This window comes from Rousettus aegyptiacus, unplaced genomic scaffold, assembly GCF_014176215.1.
Source record: "Rousettus aegyptiacus isolate mRouAeg1 unplaced genomic scaffold, mRouAeg1.p scaffold_m13_p_13, whole genome shotgun sequence".
Lineage (NCBI taxonomy): Eukaryota > Metazoa > Chordata > Mammalia > Chiroptera > Pteropodidae > Rousettus > Rousettus aegyptiacus.
The window spans coordinates 60,595,243-60,616,504 of NW_023416288.1; the positions used below are offsets into that span (position 1 = coordinate 60,595,243).

Genomic DNA, 21,262 nt, shown 5'->3' on the forward strand with positions numbered 1-21,262 from the left:
CATGGGACTTATGTGGGCCCTGCCCCTCTGTGTCAGGCATAGTGCTGGGCTTGGGGGACATGAGGGGACTATGTTAGACTGTCTATGCCCTGAAGCTTCTTGGGAACTAGGCTTCTGGTCCAGGGATGGGGAAGGGGGTGCCGTCTCTGCTAGAATGAGCACACCCAATAGGCCTACGTCACGGGCGAGACCCTGTGCTGAGCGCTGCAGGGCCCAGGGAGCATGTCCTCCAGGAAAACCAGGGCAAAGGGCAGCAGGAAGAGGGTTCCTTCGAGTGTCAAGATATGTCTGTCTTATCTGTCACTTTAGCCAGCTTTTCCCATGGTTGTAGAGAGTATGAGGGTGGGAACTTTGTGGGAAGGGAAGGCAGAAGAAGGTGTGTGTACAGGAGAGAGAGAAAGAGAGAGAGAGAGAGGGAGAGGAACAGGAGGAGAGAGGGTGAGAATGTGCATAGTTCAAGGGCGGGGCCCCTGCTAACAGGTGGCTCAGGTGGCTGAAAGGGCCATTTGTACGAGCAAGGGCACAGGTGGGTCACAGTCGGAACAGGCTTCAGAAATGCTCATGTAATTGAAACCCTCCCGCGTTTCTCAGTCTCAATTGCCGTGAAGCCTGACCTGCCAGCCCCAGTAGCGCAGAGGGTCATCCTGAGGCCTGTCTCACAGTCCCCCACCCCAGCCCACAGACTCACTAGCTTCTAATGGCAACAATAGCTTCAAAAAGCTGGGTGTTCGTTTGTCTATAACTCTTGAGCCTTTATTCCCATGGCATTCACTTTGTGCCTGAGCCTACCTGTTCTGACTTGGGCGAAGGTAAAGGGAAGCCTATAGCCCAGCCTGCCTTCACCTGTCCTGGGCCTGGAACCTTCCCTCCAATCACCAGGCTTGGCAGGGCCCCCAGGCCCCTCTCCATCTTGCATCCCAGGCCAAGAAGCCTATCTCAGTCTCAGTAGGTAACAGGACCCGGTAGCAGACACAGCCGCATCGATTGGCCCAGACGTTACCTTTGTGAAGAAGGGTCTTCAGAGTCACTCCTGGGAGTCTCGTGTAACCCAAGACATCAACAGGGGAAAGATAAGATCAGCTTTTAGAAAGTCTCCCCCGTGCCCTCTGGTGAACCCTCCTCTTTGCAGATTTTTTTTCTGTCCTCCCCTGGGTGGGTTGGCACAGGTTACTACTGTTCAGGATTCATTCGGTTTCTTCTTTATACAATTTCTGCCAAGATGGAGAGAGAGAAGGGAAGGGAAGGGGAGGGGAGGGGAGGGGAGGGGAGGGGAGGGGAGGGAAGGGGAGGGGAGGGAAGGGAAGGGAAAGTTCTGCTATTCAGAGCAGAAGGATGAGTTAAAACTAAGAACCTGTCCGTGGACAGACTCAGTTTGTGTTCCGTTTCCTCAGCTCTAAAATGGCAATGAAAACAACATTAAAAAAATTAAGGGAGAGAATGTGCATGAAGGCCCCTCCCTGTGCCAGGAAGTAGCCCCGATTTCAACGACTGTGTAAGCAGAGGCCTCGTCCACGGTCCCTCTCCCTTTCCTGTCCTCCCCAAGACCAGAAGGCTATGGCCGGGCGGCTGGGACAAGCCCACCACTAGAAAGTCTTCCCACCTCGGGCAACTCCAACCAGCCATGCCATGGAGGCTGTCTTCAGTGGCCTTGCGTGTGGCTTCCCACCAGCCACCTGAGAAAGTACAGAGAACAATTCGTCCCACAGTCACGGCCGAGTGTCCCCTTAATGAAGTACAAACTGATTCTAAAGTCCAAGTCCTTCCTTGCCGCTTCTAAGCATCTCCCAGAGCCTGGTATCCAAGGGCTTCTCGTCGCTGACCTGCTAAGTCAGTGATCTCTCCCAGGGCTGTTTGCAGAATGTCCACACAAACACGAGGGGGTGTCGGGAGCACTCCGCCCGGCAAACTCTTTGCAATCTGTGCAGTGGTCTTCCCTGACTGTTTGCAAAAAATTGTCAGCTTCCATTCCAGAGGAGAGTCCCAGACTAGATACTAGTATATTCAAATTCTTCTTTCTGTGGCTCAGCAGATACACAGTATGAATTAAGGAAACTTGCTTTCCCTCTCTTAACCACTGCCTTCCCCCCTCCTCCCCACATACATGGAACGCTTGCTTTCATGACCAAAGGATGCTAAATCAGCAGAAGAGGCTAAATCTTCTCGTAGGAATTAGGAAAGTCCTGTCATCCATCCCGAACGTCCTTCCAAGTCTAACGACTTGGCTCTCTGGGCACAGCCTGAGGAGCTGGGCTGCCTCCGAGGCTCGAAGTCCAGACACGCACACCCTCTTACCCGCGTCCGCACACTCTGCGCAGTCGGGCCACCCCGGGCCACGTAGGGTGGAGCAGCCCAGCATGCACGAAACAGAGTGCTTTGTGCGCCAAGCCTACGGGCCTGGTGACGTTAAGGGACGTGAAAGCTCCAGGCTGGATAGAGCATAGTGCGAAAGTTGATCAGAATCAAGCAGAGAAATCGTTGGCTCAATCTCAAGGAAGAGACAGCATCCCCTTTGCTGCTGACTGGATTATGGAGAAAATGGGTCTGTTGCTGTGATGCGGCTTCGCTGTCTCCTCCTCCCCTCGTCCTCTGTCCCTCTCTCTCCCTCCATTCCTAACCTCCCCTCAACCTCAGTAGAAATAAATAGACCAGTACCGTCTGTAGCCTGTTAGGAACCAGGCCGCACAGCAGGAGGTGAGTGGCAGGTGAGCGAGCGAAGCTTCATCTGTGTCTGCAGCCGCTCCCCAGCACCGGGGTCACCGCCTCAGCTCCATCTCAGATCATCAGGCGTTCAATTCTCATAGGAGCACCGGTCCGTGGTGCCAAAAAGGTTGGGCACTGTGGCTTTACTAAATAGCTCTTCCTCCGAGCCACGGATGCACCTGTCCGTTTCCGTGGGGGTTCCTGAAGAGAGGGGTAATGGCATTCGGAAGCCAGGTGTCTTCCCTGGCCAGGCTCCCCAGATGTGGAGACAATGACCGTAGCGCCCCCATGATCTCCTACTGGGGTAACCGTTCTGAGTCTCTTAACTTTCCCACAGAGCTCGTTTGGGAATTCCCACTTCCACCCCATTTTTTTTTTTTTTCAATCTCCTCACGTTTTAAACACAGATTCCCCAATGGTTCACTTACGCACAGGCTATAACCAATGTGAAATGTTAAGGTTTAGGGGTCACCTGTAGGGAGAAGCAAGGAGCAGTGTCCAATAACCAAGGCTGGTGACCCATGCTGGTAGGCTTCAGGGGACAGACCAGCAACAACCCCCCAGCTTGGACGCTGGCCCAGGCCGGACTCACAGATAGTCCCATTCCCAAATTGAAATTTGCTGGCCCTGCTGGCAGGCAGCACTGGAAGTTAATATTTCTATCATTGTATTTTAGAAATTAATTTGGGGGGAAGTTAATCATCACCCCTTCCGCTCTCTCTCACCCCCTTCCTCTCTCCACTCCTCTCCCTTCTAATTTTCCACTTGGCTGGGAATTCTCCAGCAGTGGAAGGAAGTTCGGGCTTAGGGGAGGGCAGAGGTAGGCTGCTTCATTAGAGAGGATAATCTCATTGGAACCACTGACTTGAATAATAACCCCTCCAAAGGGCCAAGGCCATTGTCCCCAAGGGCTTGTAGCATCTCTGAGCTGGGGCTGGAGAGACAAACTGCAGAGGAAGTAGAATGAGAAAGGGAGGTAAGATGAAGGTGAGCAGGGCAAGACTCCAATTATAGGGGCCCGAGGTGGCTTCTTGGGGCCTGCATCCTGCTGGCCATCTGCAGGTCTGCGTTTGGGGTGGGCGACAGTGGTGAAAATGTCCGAAAATGCAAAGTCACATAGCATGCGCTGTTTGCGTCTTTATGGCATCTTTTGAGTCCTGCCTGGAAAATAGGTGAAGCAAGATCTTCCTTTAGCTCCGGGGTGCTCCCACGACAGAACTGCAGGGAATGCTTTAGGCAGCATCTGGAGCCCTGTGAAGGAAACATCTAAGTTGGCCCCGCCAAGAGTCTTGAATTAACCCTCTGCACATTTCCTAGCTTTTGCCTGGGCTAATGAGAAATCACAGTCTTAGAAGAGCAGGAGGCCTTTGCCCTGACAGACCCCGTAAGAACCCAAAAGGGATTCATTCTCCCCCCTCCATTATCCTATCACATCTAAGGTCAATTGTCTGTGCTCTTGAACATTTGCAGCCTCCACCCTCGTGGGCACTGAGGGATAGTAGAAATGTCGGAACATCCCTGACACTGACCTTAAACTTGACTTTCCACTAAGAGCTCGATACCCTGTGATGGCTAGTAGTAAAAAGACAGAGCTACAGCCCAGACCACTCATTCTCCCTTTTCCTTCCTCCTGACCTCTGAGGCTCCTCCTCCGTTATTTAGAAGGAAACTGATGTACCCATCCCTGTCTCCGTGTCTTTGATTTGCCCCAGGGGCCAGTCTGGGAGAGGATTGGTGCTTTTGCGTCAGCCGTACTTTGGAGGGGTTGGAAGAGGGAGGATGAGAAGGGTTGGAATAATACTAACATCGATTGGGGGCTTATGTCCGAGCCATGCCCTGTTCTGAATACTTCACTTGCATAATCTTTCAATCATCATAATAACCCTATTGGGTAGATACGATTTTGTCCCCATTTTATAGAGAAAACTGAGGCGCAAAGAAGTTAATTTGGCCAATATTGCATAGCTAGATGGGATATTGAAAATTGGAAGCTGTCGGTGGCTTCCCTAGTGAGACCTAGTGAGACTTTAGTTTGGGGCTCTCGGGAACATGGCAGGATTTAGCCACATGAACTTGGGGAGCAGCCAACCATGCAGGTAGGACTTCTCTTGAGATCCCCCAGCGAGGTTCCTTCGTGCCCCCCGGAAGAGGGACGGAGGCCTCTCTTTTCTATCTGGATCTCTATTTGGTAACTCCAGGTGTTGTTTGGCCTGAAAGCGGCTTCATTTTTCCCTCTCTTCATAATTTAATCAAAGACATTTCTCTGACTTAACTGATTGCTCTTAGAAATAGGAACATCAAAGTTGGGGAGAGAGTGAATAATTTAAGCCTGTCCCAGCTCTCTGGGTCTGCTGTTCACGGGAGTTAAAAGGCTATTAATAGCGATGTCGGCGTAGACCCTGGAAAAGTCCATAACATTAGCTTAATGGCTGGAGGTAATGAAGTCCTTCCAGAGCAGCTAGCCCGGTAAATTAACTTCCCAGACTTTAAGGCAGACGCCCTTGTTGCCACGGGTCTGCTAGGGCAGCCTGGGAGTGCCGTGGAGACGACCACACTCGTGTCCGACCTTTCACTCTTGGGATGGGGGTCCTAGAAGGGTCCTGGAGAACGCACAGGCCACAGGTCGCTGCTTCTTAGGGGCAGCCCCAAAGAGCCATTAGCCTAGGGAAGAGGATCGAGGGGAAAGTTTTTTTATTGCTCCAAGCGCATGAAGGCAGCTTCATGACAGCAGGGGAAGTGGGTTTTGTCTGCGGAGAGAGGCTCTGTCCTTCACATGTCACCTAGCAGCTTCAGAGAGGTCAAGCTCGGGACTTGAGTGCAGGCTCCAGAGTCCATCTGTGTCCAATACTGGTTCTCTCTGGTTCGCCGGTGACCTTGGGCAGTGACTTACCACCCTCTCTGCAGTTTCCTGATCTGTAAAGTGGGGTTTAAAATGGTACCTACCTCAGGGCATTGTCGAGAGGTTTAAGTGACATAGACTGCAAGCCCCGCATCACGGTGCCTGACATGCCCCCGGGGACTAGTAGCCGTGACGGCATTATTCAGAATTCAGCTTTTCACTTTCGCGTTACACATCCAACCTAGTCTAAGGCCACCCCTTTTGTCCCTTATCTCCCCGTCCTTTCTTCAGTCCATCCCTTCGATGATGACGCCTTCGTTTGTTAAATTCGCTTCTCAGATTTTCCACTGTTAGGCCGTCCCTCCCACTGAGGCCAAGGCATCTTCCTTCCCCACGGCTGGGAGGAGAGGCCCCCGCAGCTCTCCTCTGTGCCTGAGGGTCACCCCAAGAAAAAGCTCAGGCGTCCAGGTGCCTCTCTTCCCTCACGTCCTACCCCACTCTCGCCTGTGTTGTCTCTGAGGTAGAGGTCCTCTCCCCCGCACCCCTCTCCCCACGCGGGTTTCATGTCCCTGGCTGTCCCTTGCCCACTAAACTCCCTGCCCAGTGCTCCCTTCTGCCCTACAACAGCCCCCGATGTCCTCCTTCCTCTGCAGTCTATTCTCTTTCACTTAAGGAGCTCAGCCACTCAGGAGCGATGACCCCCCCGGTTCCATCTTATCTCGACTTACCCGTCTGAGGACCCCCACGTTCCCTCACGCCACAGTAGAATCAGTGGTCCAGAGATCTCAAGTCCTCACCATTCAGCGCGGCTCCGTGTTCACCAGGCTTGTTTGACTTGGACTAAACGCTGTTCCTTGCAGCTCAGACACCCTCCTACAGTGAACCCCCACTGCAAGGCGGCGATGGCCCTGGCCCCGGCAGACGGCTTAAGCACCTTCCCCCACGTGTGACACGTGAATTGGGGTGTGGGCCACGACGTTTATGTGCACTTTTCACGAGGCTCCATCCGTTAGTACGACTGCGAGATCCCAGGTCACCGTGGATGCGGTCCGCCTGTGACACAGTCCGCTTTGAACGGCGCCAGACTCTGAGCGCTCACAGACGCCTTCTGTGGCAGTCACCCCGCGCTGACATTCTGACCCGAAGCCGTCGGGCTCCGGAGCCGCTTTGAACTAGTACTCTCCGCTCCTCTGATCCTTCCTTCTCTCCTTCCGCCCGCCTGTGTTTATCTTCTATCTGCCGGGCGTGAGGATTACAGGGGACACCCAACTAAGTCAGGGGTGGCTTCTTCTTTTGAGCAGCTCACACTTGGCAGGTGAGGGCTGCGCTCAGCCCAATAATTGCCATATCATCTAAGAAGTTCTAGGCCGCAGGAAACTCCACGGTGCTCTTAACTTGGCCTGAGGTGGGGGTGGGTCAGTGCGGAGGGGCAAGGGAGTGCAGGTGCGTGATAGCTGAGCCACGTCTGGAAGGCGAGGTGGATGTTAGACGGGGAAAGGTGGGAGAGAGCGGCGCAGGCAGAACTGGCAAGCACAACGACCCAGAAGTCTGAAAGAGCGTAACACGCGCGTGCAAAGAACAAGTCTCAGTGTGCCCGAGGAGTGGGGGAGAGTGACAAGGGCCGAGGCTGAGTGGGGAGGGGGAATAGAGAGGACTTTGGGACTCTGTGGATGAGGAGGAGGTGAGGGGATGACTTAGGGTGACTCTCAACTTTCTGCATTTGGCAACCAGGAATTGGGATTACTTCCTTTTTCAAACGCATGCGTGATGGGGGAGGACCAGGCTGGGGGAAGGAAGCAAAAAGGTCAGTCAGGGAAGGCTGAGTTTGGACTTGGCTTGGCAGCCACTGGCAATGCTCCACCTCTGCGTCGGACCTTGCTGGACCAGACACCTTCTCCTGAGTCCCTCATCATCTCTCCCAACCAGGTGCACCCGGAAGGAGAGGTGTGAGCGGTCGAGAGAGCCCCGCAGGTTTGCCTCCGAGATGAAGCAGTGTGTCCGGCTGACCGTCCATCCCAGCAACATCTCCGTTTCTCAGTACAACGTCCTGGTAAGGGCAGTGTGGCCAGGGCCAGGGATGTGGGAAGAGCCCTCCCCCCCCGCCAAAGAGGGCCATGACCCAGCGCCCTCGGGAGGGTGGGTCCCAGCCTGGCCAGCCAAGCTGCTCAAGAGCAGGACCAGGTGTTGAAGACTCTGCCCCTGGGGAGGGAAGAGGTGGGCATGTACAGGAATATTTGAGAAGGGGCCTGATGCATCATGGGTAGGAAAACAAGGAAAACTGATACCGAAATGATCCAGAGGATGACCAAGAGAGGGAGGGTGTTGGGAACAATATCTTTGTCTATAAGATGGGAAAGATGTGTGTGCAGAGAGAGACAGGGGTACGATGGCTCCCACATTCTTGCACTGGACACTTGGTGGCTGGTGTTGACATTTTTCTAAAACTGGGGACAGTGGAAGAGGACCCCGATGAGCAGTGCCCCCACCCTGCTCGCCTTTCTTTCCACATACAAATCCCCTAGACAGTCTGCTTCCCGGGGCCGGCTCCATTCATGCTTCATAAACTTCTTTTCCTCTCTGTCTCTTTACATCTCACCACCTTCTCTACCTGCTCTCGTAATAAACTGGGTCTCTCCTTCTCTGTATCAATATTGCCTCACGTTTTGCTTTCTCTTTTCTTTCTATCTGGTCTCTCTTGCTCTCCCTCTTTCTTCCTTTATTCCGTACCCTTCTTTCCCCCTTTTCATTCTCCTCTCTCTCCCTCTGCCGGGCTGTTCACAGCTGGTCCTGGAGACATACAATGTCCCAGAGCTGTCAGCTGGCGTCAACTGCACCTTTGAGGACCTGTCAGAGATGGATGGGCTGGTGGTGGGCAATCAGATCCAGTGCTACTCCCCAGCGGCCAAGGAGGTGCCCCGGATAATCACAGAGAATGGTGAGCAGTCCCCGAAGACAAAGCTGGGTGGCACGGCTTTCCTCCCACCTGGACGAGCACTCCGGACAGACGTGGGGGGATTGAGGGAGCCTATGGGTTGGAGGAAGGGGTGTAGGTAGGTGGGTATGTTACAGGAAGGTGGGGAAGAAGTATGTCCCTTTGCTTCCCTTGGAATTGGCTGTTGAAACCAGTTGAGCATCTGAGAGTCAACCTCATCCCAGGTGAGAAGCAGCTGCAGAGCAGGTGGATAGAGGCAAGGCCAGGATAGCGTCGGAGTGCGCCAGCAAGGTTCATGGATTGTACTGGAGCCTGAGAGGGTTGGCATGGAGGGGCAGCAGAGGAGGAGAAGCTGGTCAGGAGCAGGGGTGGGGTGCTGGGGGTCGTTTGTCTCCTTACCTCAGCCCCACCCTGACCTTGGACCACTGCCCGCCCCACCCCGCCCAGCCTTCCCAGAGATGCCTGTTTGTGGCCAGCTATACTGGTAGGGACGGGGTGGACAGAAGCCCAACGCTGTCGAGGGACAGACGCAGCCTGGGCAGATCGATTCCATGTTGGCCCCGCATTTGGGCTTGCCACAGTCGTTCCAGGCAGATTGATTAATGAGGCTTTGGGGGAAGGCACAGGACAAGGCTGCAAGTGGGGCCTGGGGTCAGGTCTGTGAATTAAACATGGGCTCCAGCTCCTCTGGGCACCAGCTGAGGATTCCAGGGGTTCCCATTCGAGTGGAGCCCCGAGCCCACCAGAGGAGGGGCGTCGGAACAGGGTCTCTCTTTCCAGAGATGCGGAGTAAGCATGTGTGCACGCACGCACAAACCTCTTGCGTAGTCTGTGGCAGCATTACTGAGCATCATCACATTTCTCCTGGTAGCTAATCAATGTATGTGTTTATACTTCTGCGAGTCTGGCACGGAGATCATGCGTGTGTGTGAACGTACATTTGAATCTCTGTCAGCGTCTGTGTATGTGCACGAGGAGCCAGTGAGCGAATGAGGGGTTGGTGCCAGGGGTAGAATGTGCAAAGAGGAACAGACCAGAACTGCCTTCTGCAGCCACTCTCGGGGTTGTCCCGAGTCTGGGCCCGCTGAATCAGAGAATTATTAGAGCTGAGAGCACCCCTTCTCAGGGTACAGCAGGCTCCCCTTTCCAGGGTACCTGACTCTCAGTGGGAACCCGCCACAGGGCCTTGGCCTTACCCCTGACCTCCTGGCCGGCACCCCTCTCTGCAGGGGACCACCATGTCGTCCAGCTGCAGCTCAAGTCGAAGGAAACGGGCATGACCTTTGCCAGCACCAGCTTTGTCTTCTACAACTGCAGCGTTCATAATTCGTAAGTGCCCCCAGCCCCACTCAGCTCCCTGTTCCCACAGTCAGGTTCATCAAGAGATCGAAGACCCCAGCACTGTTCGCAAGGAGTTAACACCGAGAGGCCCCGCAGGGAGGCCTCCTTCACCCCTGAAGCAGACAGGCCCCTCCTCTAGTGTCTAACCTGACTCACTTCCTACCATCTGTTGAGGAAGGGGGTGCAGCCAGCACCCTGGGTGAGGGGAGGGGTCTGAGGAGGGAAAGAAGCCCCCAGGTGCATCCAGGTAAGGGCATGTGGCCCAGCACGTCCCTGAATGCCCAGCTCTGCACAGTGCCCCACAGGCTGGGTCAGGACTCAGGCTGGAGGGGGTCAGAGCAGGCAGAAAGGTACCGGCAGGTGGGCTCCTCCTGGTGGCCCCAGATCCGGCTCCAGCTCCAACTCTGGCCCTGTTTGACTGAAGCCTCCACTTCCCAAGGGAGGCCACGGAGGGCAGAGGCTGAAGCCATCCTGCGCCCCAGAGTCCTCTCTAAATGGGGACAGAGACGTCCTTCTTCCGGGGATGGCATATGGATATTTAACAGCTGACATGGCAAGGGCACTGTCCCAGGAGAGCAGCTGTTGGCCGGGACGCTGCTGGCGGCTGCCCCTGCCCGTCGACCCTTCCTGGCTCGCAGGACTGCTGCGAGGGCCAGAAGAGCTATGGCCAGGAAAGCGGTTAGAGGTGTCTGGCCAACCGTGTGGGCGCTGCTCACGTTTTATTACATGATGACTTCCTCTCTCAAATGATGGGATTGGACTAGGTCGAGAAGGCATAAGCCATTTTTTTTTTCACCGTAGAAACCTTTCTCCAAACAAAAATAGGTGTGGAAGCACAATATCCAAGGTAGATGGGATTAGAAGCTCCTCGAGTAAAGGGTTGAGGGGGTCTGGGACCCTTCTGCCTAGGAACCCCACACGTCTACCCCCTCACACAGTCTCCAAAGAAGCTTCATGGGACGCCACAGCGTTCCAGAGAGCACAGTGTGAAAACTGTAGGACCTCATCTCAAAAAGCCTTACCTGCTTTCAGATGCTGCTCTATTTCCCTCTCCAGACAGGTCAAGCTAATTAACATAACCAAAGACATTTTTGGATTCTAGCCTGGTGGAATTTGGGGGTTTAGCTCTCTGGTTATGGCAGCAGTTGGCTCTCTTTGGGGTCCCAAGTATGAGGCAGCCAGACCTCCCGGCCAACATCAAGTGCTTCGACACTGGAGTTCTCCTTCTGCTTCTTGCCACTGAACTTCCCATGGCTTTACCACTTGGTGGCCTAATCCCTCACTCCCCCTTTGCCCCTATGGCAAAGGAGAGTAATGGATGAAATCGTGTGTGAAGTTTCCATTCTGTCCACAAAAAGATCGTGAGTCTCTACTGTGGACAAGGCAATGTATGACTCATTAGACAGGTTATCAAAAATCAGTGAGATGCAGAGATTCACTCCTGCCCTCCAGGAGTCATAGCCTAGTGGTCTAGGGGATGAAGTAGACAGTGAATAAGTGAAATATAGTACAACGAAGCCAGTACTGCCCCAGAGACATAAAACAAAGGGATTCATAGAATAAGGGCCTGGCGCGACCAACTCTCCACTGGTCAAAGAAGGAAGAGGAGACGGCCAAGTGGGGGAAGGGGAAGTGGTACTCCAGGTAGGACGGCATGAGGAGAGCACGGCCTGCTCGTGGCTGAAGCACCACACACATGTGGGGACATGGATCTGAGCACCAGGAAGAGCTTAGCCTGCATGGCAAGGCCTTTGGGGTTTACCCTTTGGAAGGGGGAACCGTGTTGCGTTTTTAAGCAGGAAGGAACTCTTATAAAGCTGCCTTTGTTTCCTGAGGGCGAAGTGTAGAGGTGGGGTTGCCAACTGTACAGGAGGAGCCCCACCCACTGAGAGAGCAGCCTCGGGACCTGCCTTTGCCAGGGTGGGTTCATGTGGGTCCTTGTCAGCCAAGACCCTGGAGTCGGTTTAAGTTAAAACTCAATTTCTTTGTTTGTCCTAACTCTCATGGGTTCTCTAGACCAGCCCCTCTACTCCAGACCTCGTTGTTTCCCGGTTCCGCAAAGAAGAGCAGCATCCTGTGGAGATGGAAGGTGGTCGATGAGGCCCTTGGCAACCAGGGTTGTCACCTACCTGGGTGAAGGGGAGGAGGCCAGAGAGTCTTGGCTTGCTGAGGACTTGGAAAGACAGAGAATGGATTTCGATAAGATTTGCTCTTCCTGAGTGTTTGAGGGTGGTTTTTCTTACTACTAAAAAATGTTTTGCTAGACCCAAGAGTCTTAAGCCCTCTGTTATGGGTTCCCCCAGGTTCTCTGATTTGTGCCTCTTCCTCCTCTCGCCCAGGTGCCTGTCCTGCGTGGAGAGCCCCTTCCGCTGCCACTGGTGTAAATACCGGCACGTCTGCACCCATGACCCCAAGACTTGCTCCTTCCAGGAAGGCCGAGTGAAGCTGCCTGAGGTAGGTCCCAGCAGCCAGAGTGGTGAGCGTCACTCGCAGTGAGCATGGGACATACAGGCAGGCCTTCCCTGAAGAGAAACAGAGGCAAATCCTGCAGGATCACCTGCTTTCTCCCCAACCCCGAGACTCAAGGGGCCACTTGGTGAAAATGGTAAACAAGCAAAGCTCTACACTGGGGCTGGTGGGCTCTGGGTCAGTCCTGGAGGTTCAGTCCCAGACAGAGGGTGTATTCCAGGTCACTCCAGCCAGGTGAGTTCTAGAACAATTCCAGAGAGATGATGTGTGTGTGTGTGTGTCCTAGAAATAATTCTAAATACACAGCAGGGCTACATACAGACTTTAGCTGTCCCTCAGAGCACTGTTCACAGCGCAGAACTGAGGTCAAAGGATCAAATTAAATAAAAGGAAGAAAATTGAAAGAATGGTCAACTTAGCAGCCAGAGCAGTGTTCTCGACGTTCGGCTCCCAGGCCAGCAGCATCGGCAGCACCTGTGAACTTGTTAGAAACACAGTCTCCAGCTCCACTCCAGCTGGATGAGACCCTCCGGGTTGGAGCACAGTACTCCGGTTCTGCTGCACAGTCCAACGTGGGGACCACCTAGGTGGAGGTGGGCTCCATGGCTAAGACGCTGGGTTCCTAATTCCTCCTAATCTGTATTCTTATCCTTGTAAACTATTCATCGGCATAATAGAAATACTCTACTATGTTGTTACCATTCTTAGAATGGAAGTCTGTGGGCAAAGACTCCAAAGATAAACGAATATAAAAAGACTTTGGAAAAGTCCTCTGTCGTTCAAACATTATGATGCTTGTGTGATTCCAACTGTTCAGTAGTTCTGAACAGTGGTTGCTTTAGAGTGCTGTTATTTAGAACATGCACAAATACACACATACGCGAAGAGGTTTTGGAAGTCCCCAGACAGAAGGCCCTCTCCCTGTACAATGGTGTCTGCCTATGACTGGAAATGGCCAGACAAGACCCAGACCTAGATTGTCCCTGTATAGGGAAAAGGAGAGAAGAGGTTACATCTTGGCTTTAAGTCAAACTGTGAACCTAATGTGTATGTGTCCGTTGCCTGCTCTTCTTCAACTAAAACAAAATGGATCTAAAGCTAATAGGACAGACCTGGGTCTGACAGAAAAGGAGCATACCCTCGGCACAAAGATCCTGATAAAAGGCTGGACGGTCTCCTTGATCTTTGGCCTTGAGCTTGGGGCATGAACTCGGGAGCAGAAGGGCTGGTTGATACACCAAGACCAGGGGCTGAGGACCCAGGAAGCAACCTCCTTTTATTTTGTTCAGAAACCTGCAAGTTACTTGATGGGAGTGAGGCAAAGAGGTTTCCAGCCTCTCTTTCCAGACTGGTATACCTGGCAGAGGTTTCAAATGTGGAGAGGCCTAAGAACGAAATGAAAGCAGAAACAACTGAGCCGTCTGGTGGATTTCGAAGGCCCCTAATCATTTAATTACCCTGAAGAAGGTTTTCACATCTATGCTTTCTCTTTCCTATTTGCTAGCCCTTTCCCCAAGTTTCTTTCTTTTAAATGTATAAAAGGAGCTTATATCTGCTGCTCAGAAAGAGGGAGAAAAAGAACTAGAAGAAAATAAAATAAGAGCCCACCACGTTTCCCGGAGCAATTCAGGGATCCCTATAGAAGAATGATGCCTTTAAGGACCCAGACTGCAAGCTAAGCACGAGGCCCCATCTATACTGAGCACTGGCAAAGTCTGCTGGGGAGTCACAGCACCTCCCAGGATTTGGTGCTTGGGACTCACAAGAAAGAGAGAGGCCCGGAGGAATATGGCCTATGGAGAGACATGAAGATGGACTAACTTTCGATTCTTCCCAATTCACGTGAGCTGATCTGGTGAGCCTGCAAGGCTGTTGCAGTGAGAGGCTTCGGCGTGACATGGGATCACCGCGCCTCCCTTATCACACAATTGAATGGAATTAACTTCGGTTCCTAATTTTCTTGTGCGCATACTTATTCTAAGAGAAGGAAGCTTGAAGTCTGTGCTTCTGACAAAGCTCGGGGGCTGCCTACCACCCAGCTCAATACTAGGACCATTTTGAATACAACACGGAGGAGAAGCCAGCGTTGACCACCTCGTGATGGTCAGTCATAGCAGCATCGTTCTGGAGAATGCTCCAAAGGGAAAAGAAGCAAATAAATATTTGTGAGCTATTGACTGATTCAACCATTTTGAGTCAGTAGAAGGACGTCATTGTCTTCAGAGCTTAAAAGAAAGCCCCTGGCTACTAAGGGAAATATAGTAATTTATTTTTTAAATTTGTTTTTTTTTAAATTTTATTTTATATTTTTGTTCCTAGGAAGAGATAGTAGCAAGGGGTAACAAAGAAAATCACACATTTGAAGGTGATTTTGTAGAAATTCCCAACGCACACATTCCCTCTCTGCACCAGCTAAACCTTTGCTACATGTCACCGTGAGTCCTTCATTACCCAGTTCCTGAGCATTCCCCATATGCAAGGCAGCGTGAGAGACCTAAAGGTGTATAAGAGATCTGCAGAAATGTGTGACATGGGCCCCGGTCTACATGATCACTAAAGTTCTGTGGTTGCAAGTGGAAGTAAGCCGGACAGCATCTAAGGGAAGTCCATGCGCGCAGAGCGGTCTTACAGGGCGAGTGTTCCAGCTGAGGCTTAGGTCTCCCAGTTTTACCCAGTGAGGTGACTTACTTGGCCTCAGGCCTGCACCAACCCTGGATGCCCAGGGGCAGACCTACCCTCTTGGAATGAAGGTGAGACCCCACCCTACTGATTCTTCTGAAAGTCCCCAGGTTTTCATTTCCCTTTCACCTTTGAGTGTAGGGTGCAGACAAGGTCCTTTTGTTAGCCAGGAGGGATGCTGCCAGGTGGCTTTTCATCTGCCCTGCACCCTGCTGTACCCCAGGAAGGCTTTCATCTGTGTGTCTTCCAGTTTCAACACTGGAGTCATTGACTATCACCAGGGATGTCGAATTACCTTTTTATCCCCCCGAACAAACAGTGTATTCAGGTGAAGTTATTGGTCCGGAACAGAGGTCTGGTCAATCATTGTTGTTATGATATTAATGGCAAGTATTCTAGCATAATTACAATTATTAGAAGTAGACTGCCCAGTAACATATGTTGTTTACAGTAACTATACTCCAGTTACAAGGAAAGATTTTGTTTCAGCTCCCGATGGCATTGTGTGAACAACCCCGGGTCTTTAGGGCAGCTGCCAGATCCTGGGTACCAAAGGGAGGAGGGAGAGGAAGGCGAGGGAAAACTGGAGTGGGATGAGAGGGTCTTCCGCTCTCGGTCCTGTTCGCCCAGCATCTGCGGAAACGCCTTGCTTCCCGATGGAATGGCTTGTCACTGGGGCAGCCATTAACAGAGCCACGCCCTCACCTCTGCCAAGCCGGAGGAGCCACTGGTCCCCAAGTGGCTCTGGAATCCCCAGGCTCATCTGCCTGCTGACCTGAACACCTCACCATGCCCACATACTTAATAATGGAGATCTTTAGGGAACGGAGGCGAACCTCCACGGAAAAGCACTACGATTGACAAAAATGTGTCCTCAATCGATTATCGCGTACTGTTTTTTCCCTCATCGAAACTGGAAAGCAAAGTGAACCGCATCCGGAGTTCTGCTAGGCGGGCGCCAGACTGGAAGGGCTTTGCTAGGAAGGCGAAGCACATCTGGCCCACGGGGCACAGGCGCGGAAAGGGGGCTCCCGCAGCCCGTCTCTTCTTGAAGTTCAAGCAGAGCTTACTCCAGAGAACAGTTGTAAGATCAGAAGAGGCAAAATTAATTCTATTTGATTTCCAAAGCTGTGCTTGAAATGTTCTCCCAGCCTCCCCTACCATCCCGCCATTCCCGAGATGCCGTCCGTAACCGGGACGGATATCACGACGCCCGCCGATCCCAAGGGTCAGAACTATCCAGGACCGAAGAGCTGGCGAGGCGAGGAAGGTGCTAAGCCCAGGGCCGCTGCGTGGCCCCTGGTGCCGAAACAAGCCCCAGGCCAAGGGCACTTACCCCAGCAACTGGACTCGGGAGAAATCAGCCAGCCCATGTTGTCAATGATTCTGTTCCCCTTGTCGCCGAAGGGCCATCGCCGGGACCCAACCCAAAGCAACGAAACCGCCCTTGCCATGCCCTTCGCCCTCTTTTGAGACAAACAAAGCCAAACCTGGCTAAAGGACCTGCTTTCCATGCACACGCCGCCCCTGCTCCAGGTTTCCCATCGCCGAGCTGCCATCTCTCCAGACAATCGCACTTCCCATCAATCTCACGTGCCCCTCCCCCCCCCGCAAGGTTATGGGTATTTCCTCTCTGTATTATTACTTCGCTCTCTCCATAAGCCAGCCCATCGTAGATCACGCTAATGGCATTATAAACTTGGGGGACAGCAAGAAAATATATGGTGCGTTGCATTTCTGTATTGGGCACCACGGGACTGAGGAGGGGAGTGTAAATTTGGGGGATCGGTTGGGGCTAGAGCTGGCTCCTCTTTGGAATTGATGGGGGCCGAGGTGATGTGAAAGGGAAGGGGTGACCTGCAAATCCCTTATTTCTTAGCTGCCCCTAGATGCTGCCCCAGCCCAGCTCTCCCCACCCCCCAGAGCTCCACAGTCCCCGTAACAACCACGCGGAGAATTAGAGCCGTCACCCCGTGACCACGCTGGGGGCTGTAAATCCACAGGCCTGCCAGCCCCACTCCCCTCGGGAGCACCGGCCCCGAAGGCAGCCTCTCCTCCCCTAGCCCAGCGGCAGTCTTTATGTCCTTGTTCAATTATTTAAATATGCAATGAAACCTCAGCATAAGGCAGCCACTGATGTACTGGACATGGGAGACGGAAAGGCACCCTTTTTCCTTTCATGCTTCGGCCCGGTGTCCATCTCTCTGCAATTAACAGTGCTGTCTTACTTCCGTGAGCATTTAAGTGGAGAGCAGAATATTCACAGGGCTGGCCACTTGACCTGGAGCCCACTGGAGCGACCTCCTGAAGCCAACACATTAAAGATTTTTTCTTGTGCCTCAAGCCACTGCCACTCCCTGCCTTCCAGTCCCTTCTTCCAACTGCAGAATGTAGCCACAGGCGAAACAGCCTTCAAGGGACTCTCATCCTTACTGCAGTTGTCTCCAAATGATCTTGCTAAATGCAGGTATCTTCCACCCTCCGAGAGCTGGCCCTTTCCAATGGGAGTTCAGAGAAATACCTTCCTTGAAAAGAGAAGGGCAGGATGTTTTTGAGGAATCCTGTATGGGGACTTGATCGTCATCTGGGGACAAAAGTCAGTTAGATGATCGAGGTGAAAATATTTTGTTCGTTGTCCTTGCGGGAACAGAGGGAGGTAACTGATGTCCTAAGTTTTGTTACCGTGAACATGGGGGGACCATACGTATGTGTTGCGCTGTGACACGAGAGAACAAATGGAAAAATATGTGTGCGGGGACGGAGGTGGGGGACCATGCTCTGGATCGAATTCGCGTGTGCCTTTTGCTGTGTCCGCCAGGTTCCCTAGAATTATGACAGTATCCCACGCTGCCTACCAGATCGTGCCCGCCGGTTTGGTGGTACTGGTGTACCAGTTATTGTAAGATTAAAATATTTTCCTCCTCGTAGATAAATAGCCACTTCCAGGAGGCCCGTCTCCCCCAGAAGTCCCCAAGCCCGTCTAGCACGCATTCGATAGGTCAGTATTTTAAATACTACGCTTGGAGTTAGTGGAGCTGGCGTTATGACCCCCATTTTAGAGATGGGAAAACTGAGCTTCAGGAAGATTGTATAATGATTGTCCCAGAACATCCACTGAGTTAAAATAGAACTGAGATCGTAAAAATCATTTAATCCAAACCAGCCTCTTTATTTTATGGGCAAGGAGACCCAGAGGGTTTGAGAGACTCGCCCAAGGCTCCGTGGTTGGCTGGTAGAGCCTGTGAAACATGTAGCTTCATGACGTCACCTCCCAGAAGATGAGACTGCTGTTAGGGGAGCAGCGGACAGAACCAGGACCTTCCTATCTGTCCCCCTTGTGTCGGGGGCACTTGGAGCTGTTGAAATCATCAGGCTCCGCATAAGACCTGAAGCCAAGAACGGTGGAATGAGCTGAACAGTGAGGGACAGGGGAAAAGCACACGGAGGCAGGGGCAGGGGAGGTGGATGCTTCGCTCAAAAATGAGGTAGAAAGAGAGTCGATGAGGAACCAAGGGCAGCCTGAGCTGAGGGGGAAGATGAAGCAGAAACAAGCATTTGTCGACAACTTGCTCACTCTGCGCCGTGGTAGTTCATGGAAAGCCCCCAGTGCCCCGTGGTGGAGAGGTTGTTAATCCCCACTTATAGTTAAACCAAGCAATGATCAGAGCCCTCTCAGACTCCAAAATTAATAGGAGGAACATAGACTTGCACTCGAAATTACGTGATTCCCAGCTAGGTTCTCCAGTTAAGGAAGCTCAAAGGTGAGGACAAGGTCCACGTGACCTGAGCTCCTGGACCATGGCGGAAGTGCTCAAAACAGGGCTGTGGAAAACGTGAAGGTTTCCCTGAAATTTCCCGTGAGCATTATCAGACTTGGAGGTGGCTTTGTACCTGGGACCTCAGCATGAGGCAGGTCAGGATCTGGGGAGCTGGAGTGGGAGGAACGGGCAGCATGGTGGCAATGGTCCCTTCATGCCTTGTTGCCTAAGAAAAAAAATTGCCATTTTACATTTCAATTAGGAGGGTTACTGAGGTCAATCAGCAGTGCCACCAGAGGAAAATGGGCCCAGCCCAGCCCTGGGCCTCTCCAATTATAATTAATGAACTTACTCTAAGAGCTGCCAACCTTTTTATATGCAAACTAAGCCTTTATGAGGCCACTGGCAATCAGGACTCATTAAAAAACTCATAACAAGCCTCGGTGAGAATCTTACAGGGGAAGAGAGAGAGGCTTATGCTTTAGTCCATATCCTGGACCAGAATCAGTCCAGCCCCCAGGCGAGGTTCCAGCATACCTCGAGAGGGTTTCCGAGAGGGTTTCCCAGCTCCCTAGTCCTGCTGGTCTCAGGGAGATCCTTGCTGACCTACCACCCCATTCTGAGGTGGTCCCCCATGCCGATAGGAGCTGGCCTGTTTCATTATGGGGAGGAAAGATAATGGGTCGCGACTGCGTTAGTCAGCCGCCAACACATCTGCTGACACTGAGCCATTATTTGTCCCCTCCCTGCCCCAGTTTCTCCTTTGCAAAGTAGAAAGGATCCATTAGGTTGGTTCAGAGGACGGTCAGATTGCAGACACCCTCCGCACACCATTCATGAGCAGCAACATTTTGCTGTAGGAAGTGGAGGTGAGAGGTCCCAGCACTTCCGCTGTTGCTCCAAACACAACCATAGACCCAGCTTCTGCATCCAAAGGTGGATGTAGCAGGAGGAAGGTCTGGCTTGTGCATGCTCGGGGGGAAGAAGGGCTCCCCAAGGCCACGGGAAGAGCGAGGCGCAGAGGCAGAACTGGCCCGAACCCTCAGCTGACAGCTTCCCACTGTTCATAGATCCTCTCTCTTTATTCTCCAACATCACACCCCCCACGCTTCAGTCCTGAGCATCTTCCTTTGTTTCCCATGTGTCCTGCATTCTCATCTCGCGGGAGCAGGTGGTTGGAGTGGGGGGTGGCTATCGGCTGAGACAGGGGCACAGGATGGAACTACTAAGACTCTTCTCCCAAGGGGGCCTCAAAGTCTCCAGGGACCCGCTCACTCACGAACCCCGGGGCCACATGCTGGGTTCGGGCCCCATCCTCACCCCTTCTCCCGCCTACTGCCTGCCTCCCTGCTGCTCCTCTTTAATTGTGGTAAAATACACAGACCGTAAAGCTGACCATCTTAGCCATCGTTAAGCGTGCAGGTCAGGGTGCCGTCAAGTACATTCACATTGTCGTGCAACCATCTCCACCATCCATCTCCAGAATTTTCTCATGTTCCCAGACCTAACCACTGTCCCCACTAAAACCTAACTCTCCATCTCCCTCTCCCCTAGATACCACCATTCTACTTTCTGTCTCTGTAAATTTGGCTGTTCTAGGTACCTCATAGGAGCGGAATTGTGTACTATTTGTCCTGTTGTGACTGGCTTATTTCACTTAGCCTAATGATTTCAAGATTCATCCATGTCATAGCCTATATTAAAATCTCCTTCCTTTTTAAGGTGGAACCATATTCCATTGTCTGTGCATATCACAGTTTGTTTATCCATTCAACCGTTGATGGAAACTCGGGTCGCTTCCATCTCTGGGCTCTTGTGAATAATGTTGCTATGAACATGGTATACGATTTCAAGTCCCTTTTATCAGTCCTTTCGGGTACCCCCCTGGAAGAGGCATTGCTGGGTCTGCCATTCATTATCTCCTTCAGGATAAAGGTGCCGGTGGCCTGGGGCAGGGGAGGAGGGATTCATTTAACAGTGCTGGGGCGCTTTCTTCCCTAATGCAATGCTCTGGGTACTCAAGAAGGACAAATATGAGGCCACCCTCAAATCATGGAATCAGGCCTGGCTGGAGCTGAATGGGTCCTCAGGTCCCATCCAATTGACGGTTAAGGGAGTCGAGTCTCACAGTGGGGATGCAGTGTACTCAGGGTGCCATGCATGGCTCATCAGAAGCTCAGCGGGCACCAGGGCTCAAGTCTTTCCCAGCGTTCAGAGATGGGGGGCTCATGTTTGCTCTCAGACCCAGTAGGGATAGCTGCCCCTTGCCTGATTGCCTGGGCCCCTTCCCATCTGCCATTCCCCCCACAGCCTCTGCTCTACCTTACTCGGCTGGGGGAGAATTCTGGGGTTGGGGGTCAGCGGCCTCTGCAGAGAGTCAACAGTAAACCCATGAGGCAGCGTCCTCAGGAAGAATGTGTGTGCTGTGCTTTTGACATCCAGCCTACCCAGAATCCATCTGTCTCAGCATGCCCCCCCCAACAGTGCCATAGCAGGAGGAATCTGGGGGACCGTGGACCTGTCAGATGTGGGGTGCCCAGACTC

At 52.6% G+C, this 21,262-nt stretch overlaps 1 protein-coding gene across 3 annotated transcripts in view; it reads left to right on the forward strand.

Moving 5' to 3' along the window:
• Nucleotides 1–21,262, forward strand: part of PLXNA4 (plexin A4) — a 424,868-nt gene that overhangs the window by 329,619 nt on the left and 73,987 nt on the right. For all 3 annotated transcript variants that reach the window (XM_016148741.2, XM_016148739.2, XM_016148740.2), the window contains exons 6-9: nucleotides 7,466–7,589; nucleotides 8,321–8,474; nucleotides 9,701–9,800; nucleotides 12,152–12,266. In XM_016148741.2, the coding sequence (XP_016004227.2) occupies nucleotides 7,466–7,589; nucleotides 8,321–8,474; nucleotides 9,701–9,800; nucleotides 12,152–12,266 (493 nt within the window). The remainder of the gene's footprint in view (nucleotides 1–7,465; nucleotides 7,590–8,320; nucleotides 8,475–9,700; nucleotides 9,801–12,151; nucleotides 12,267–21,262) is intronic.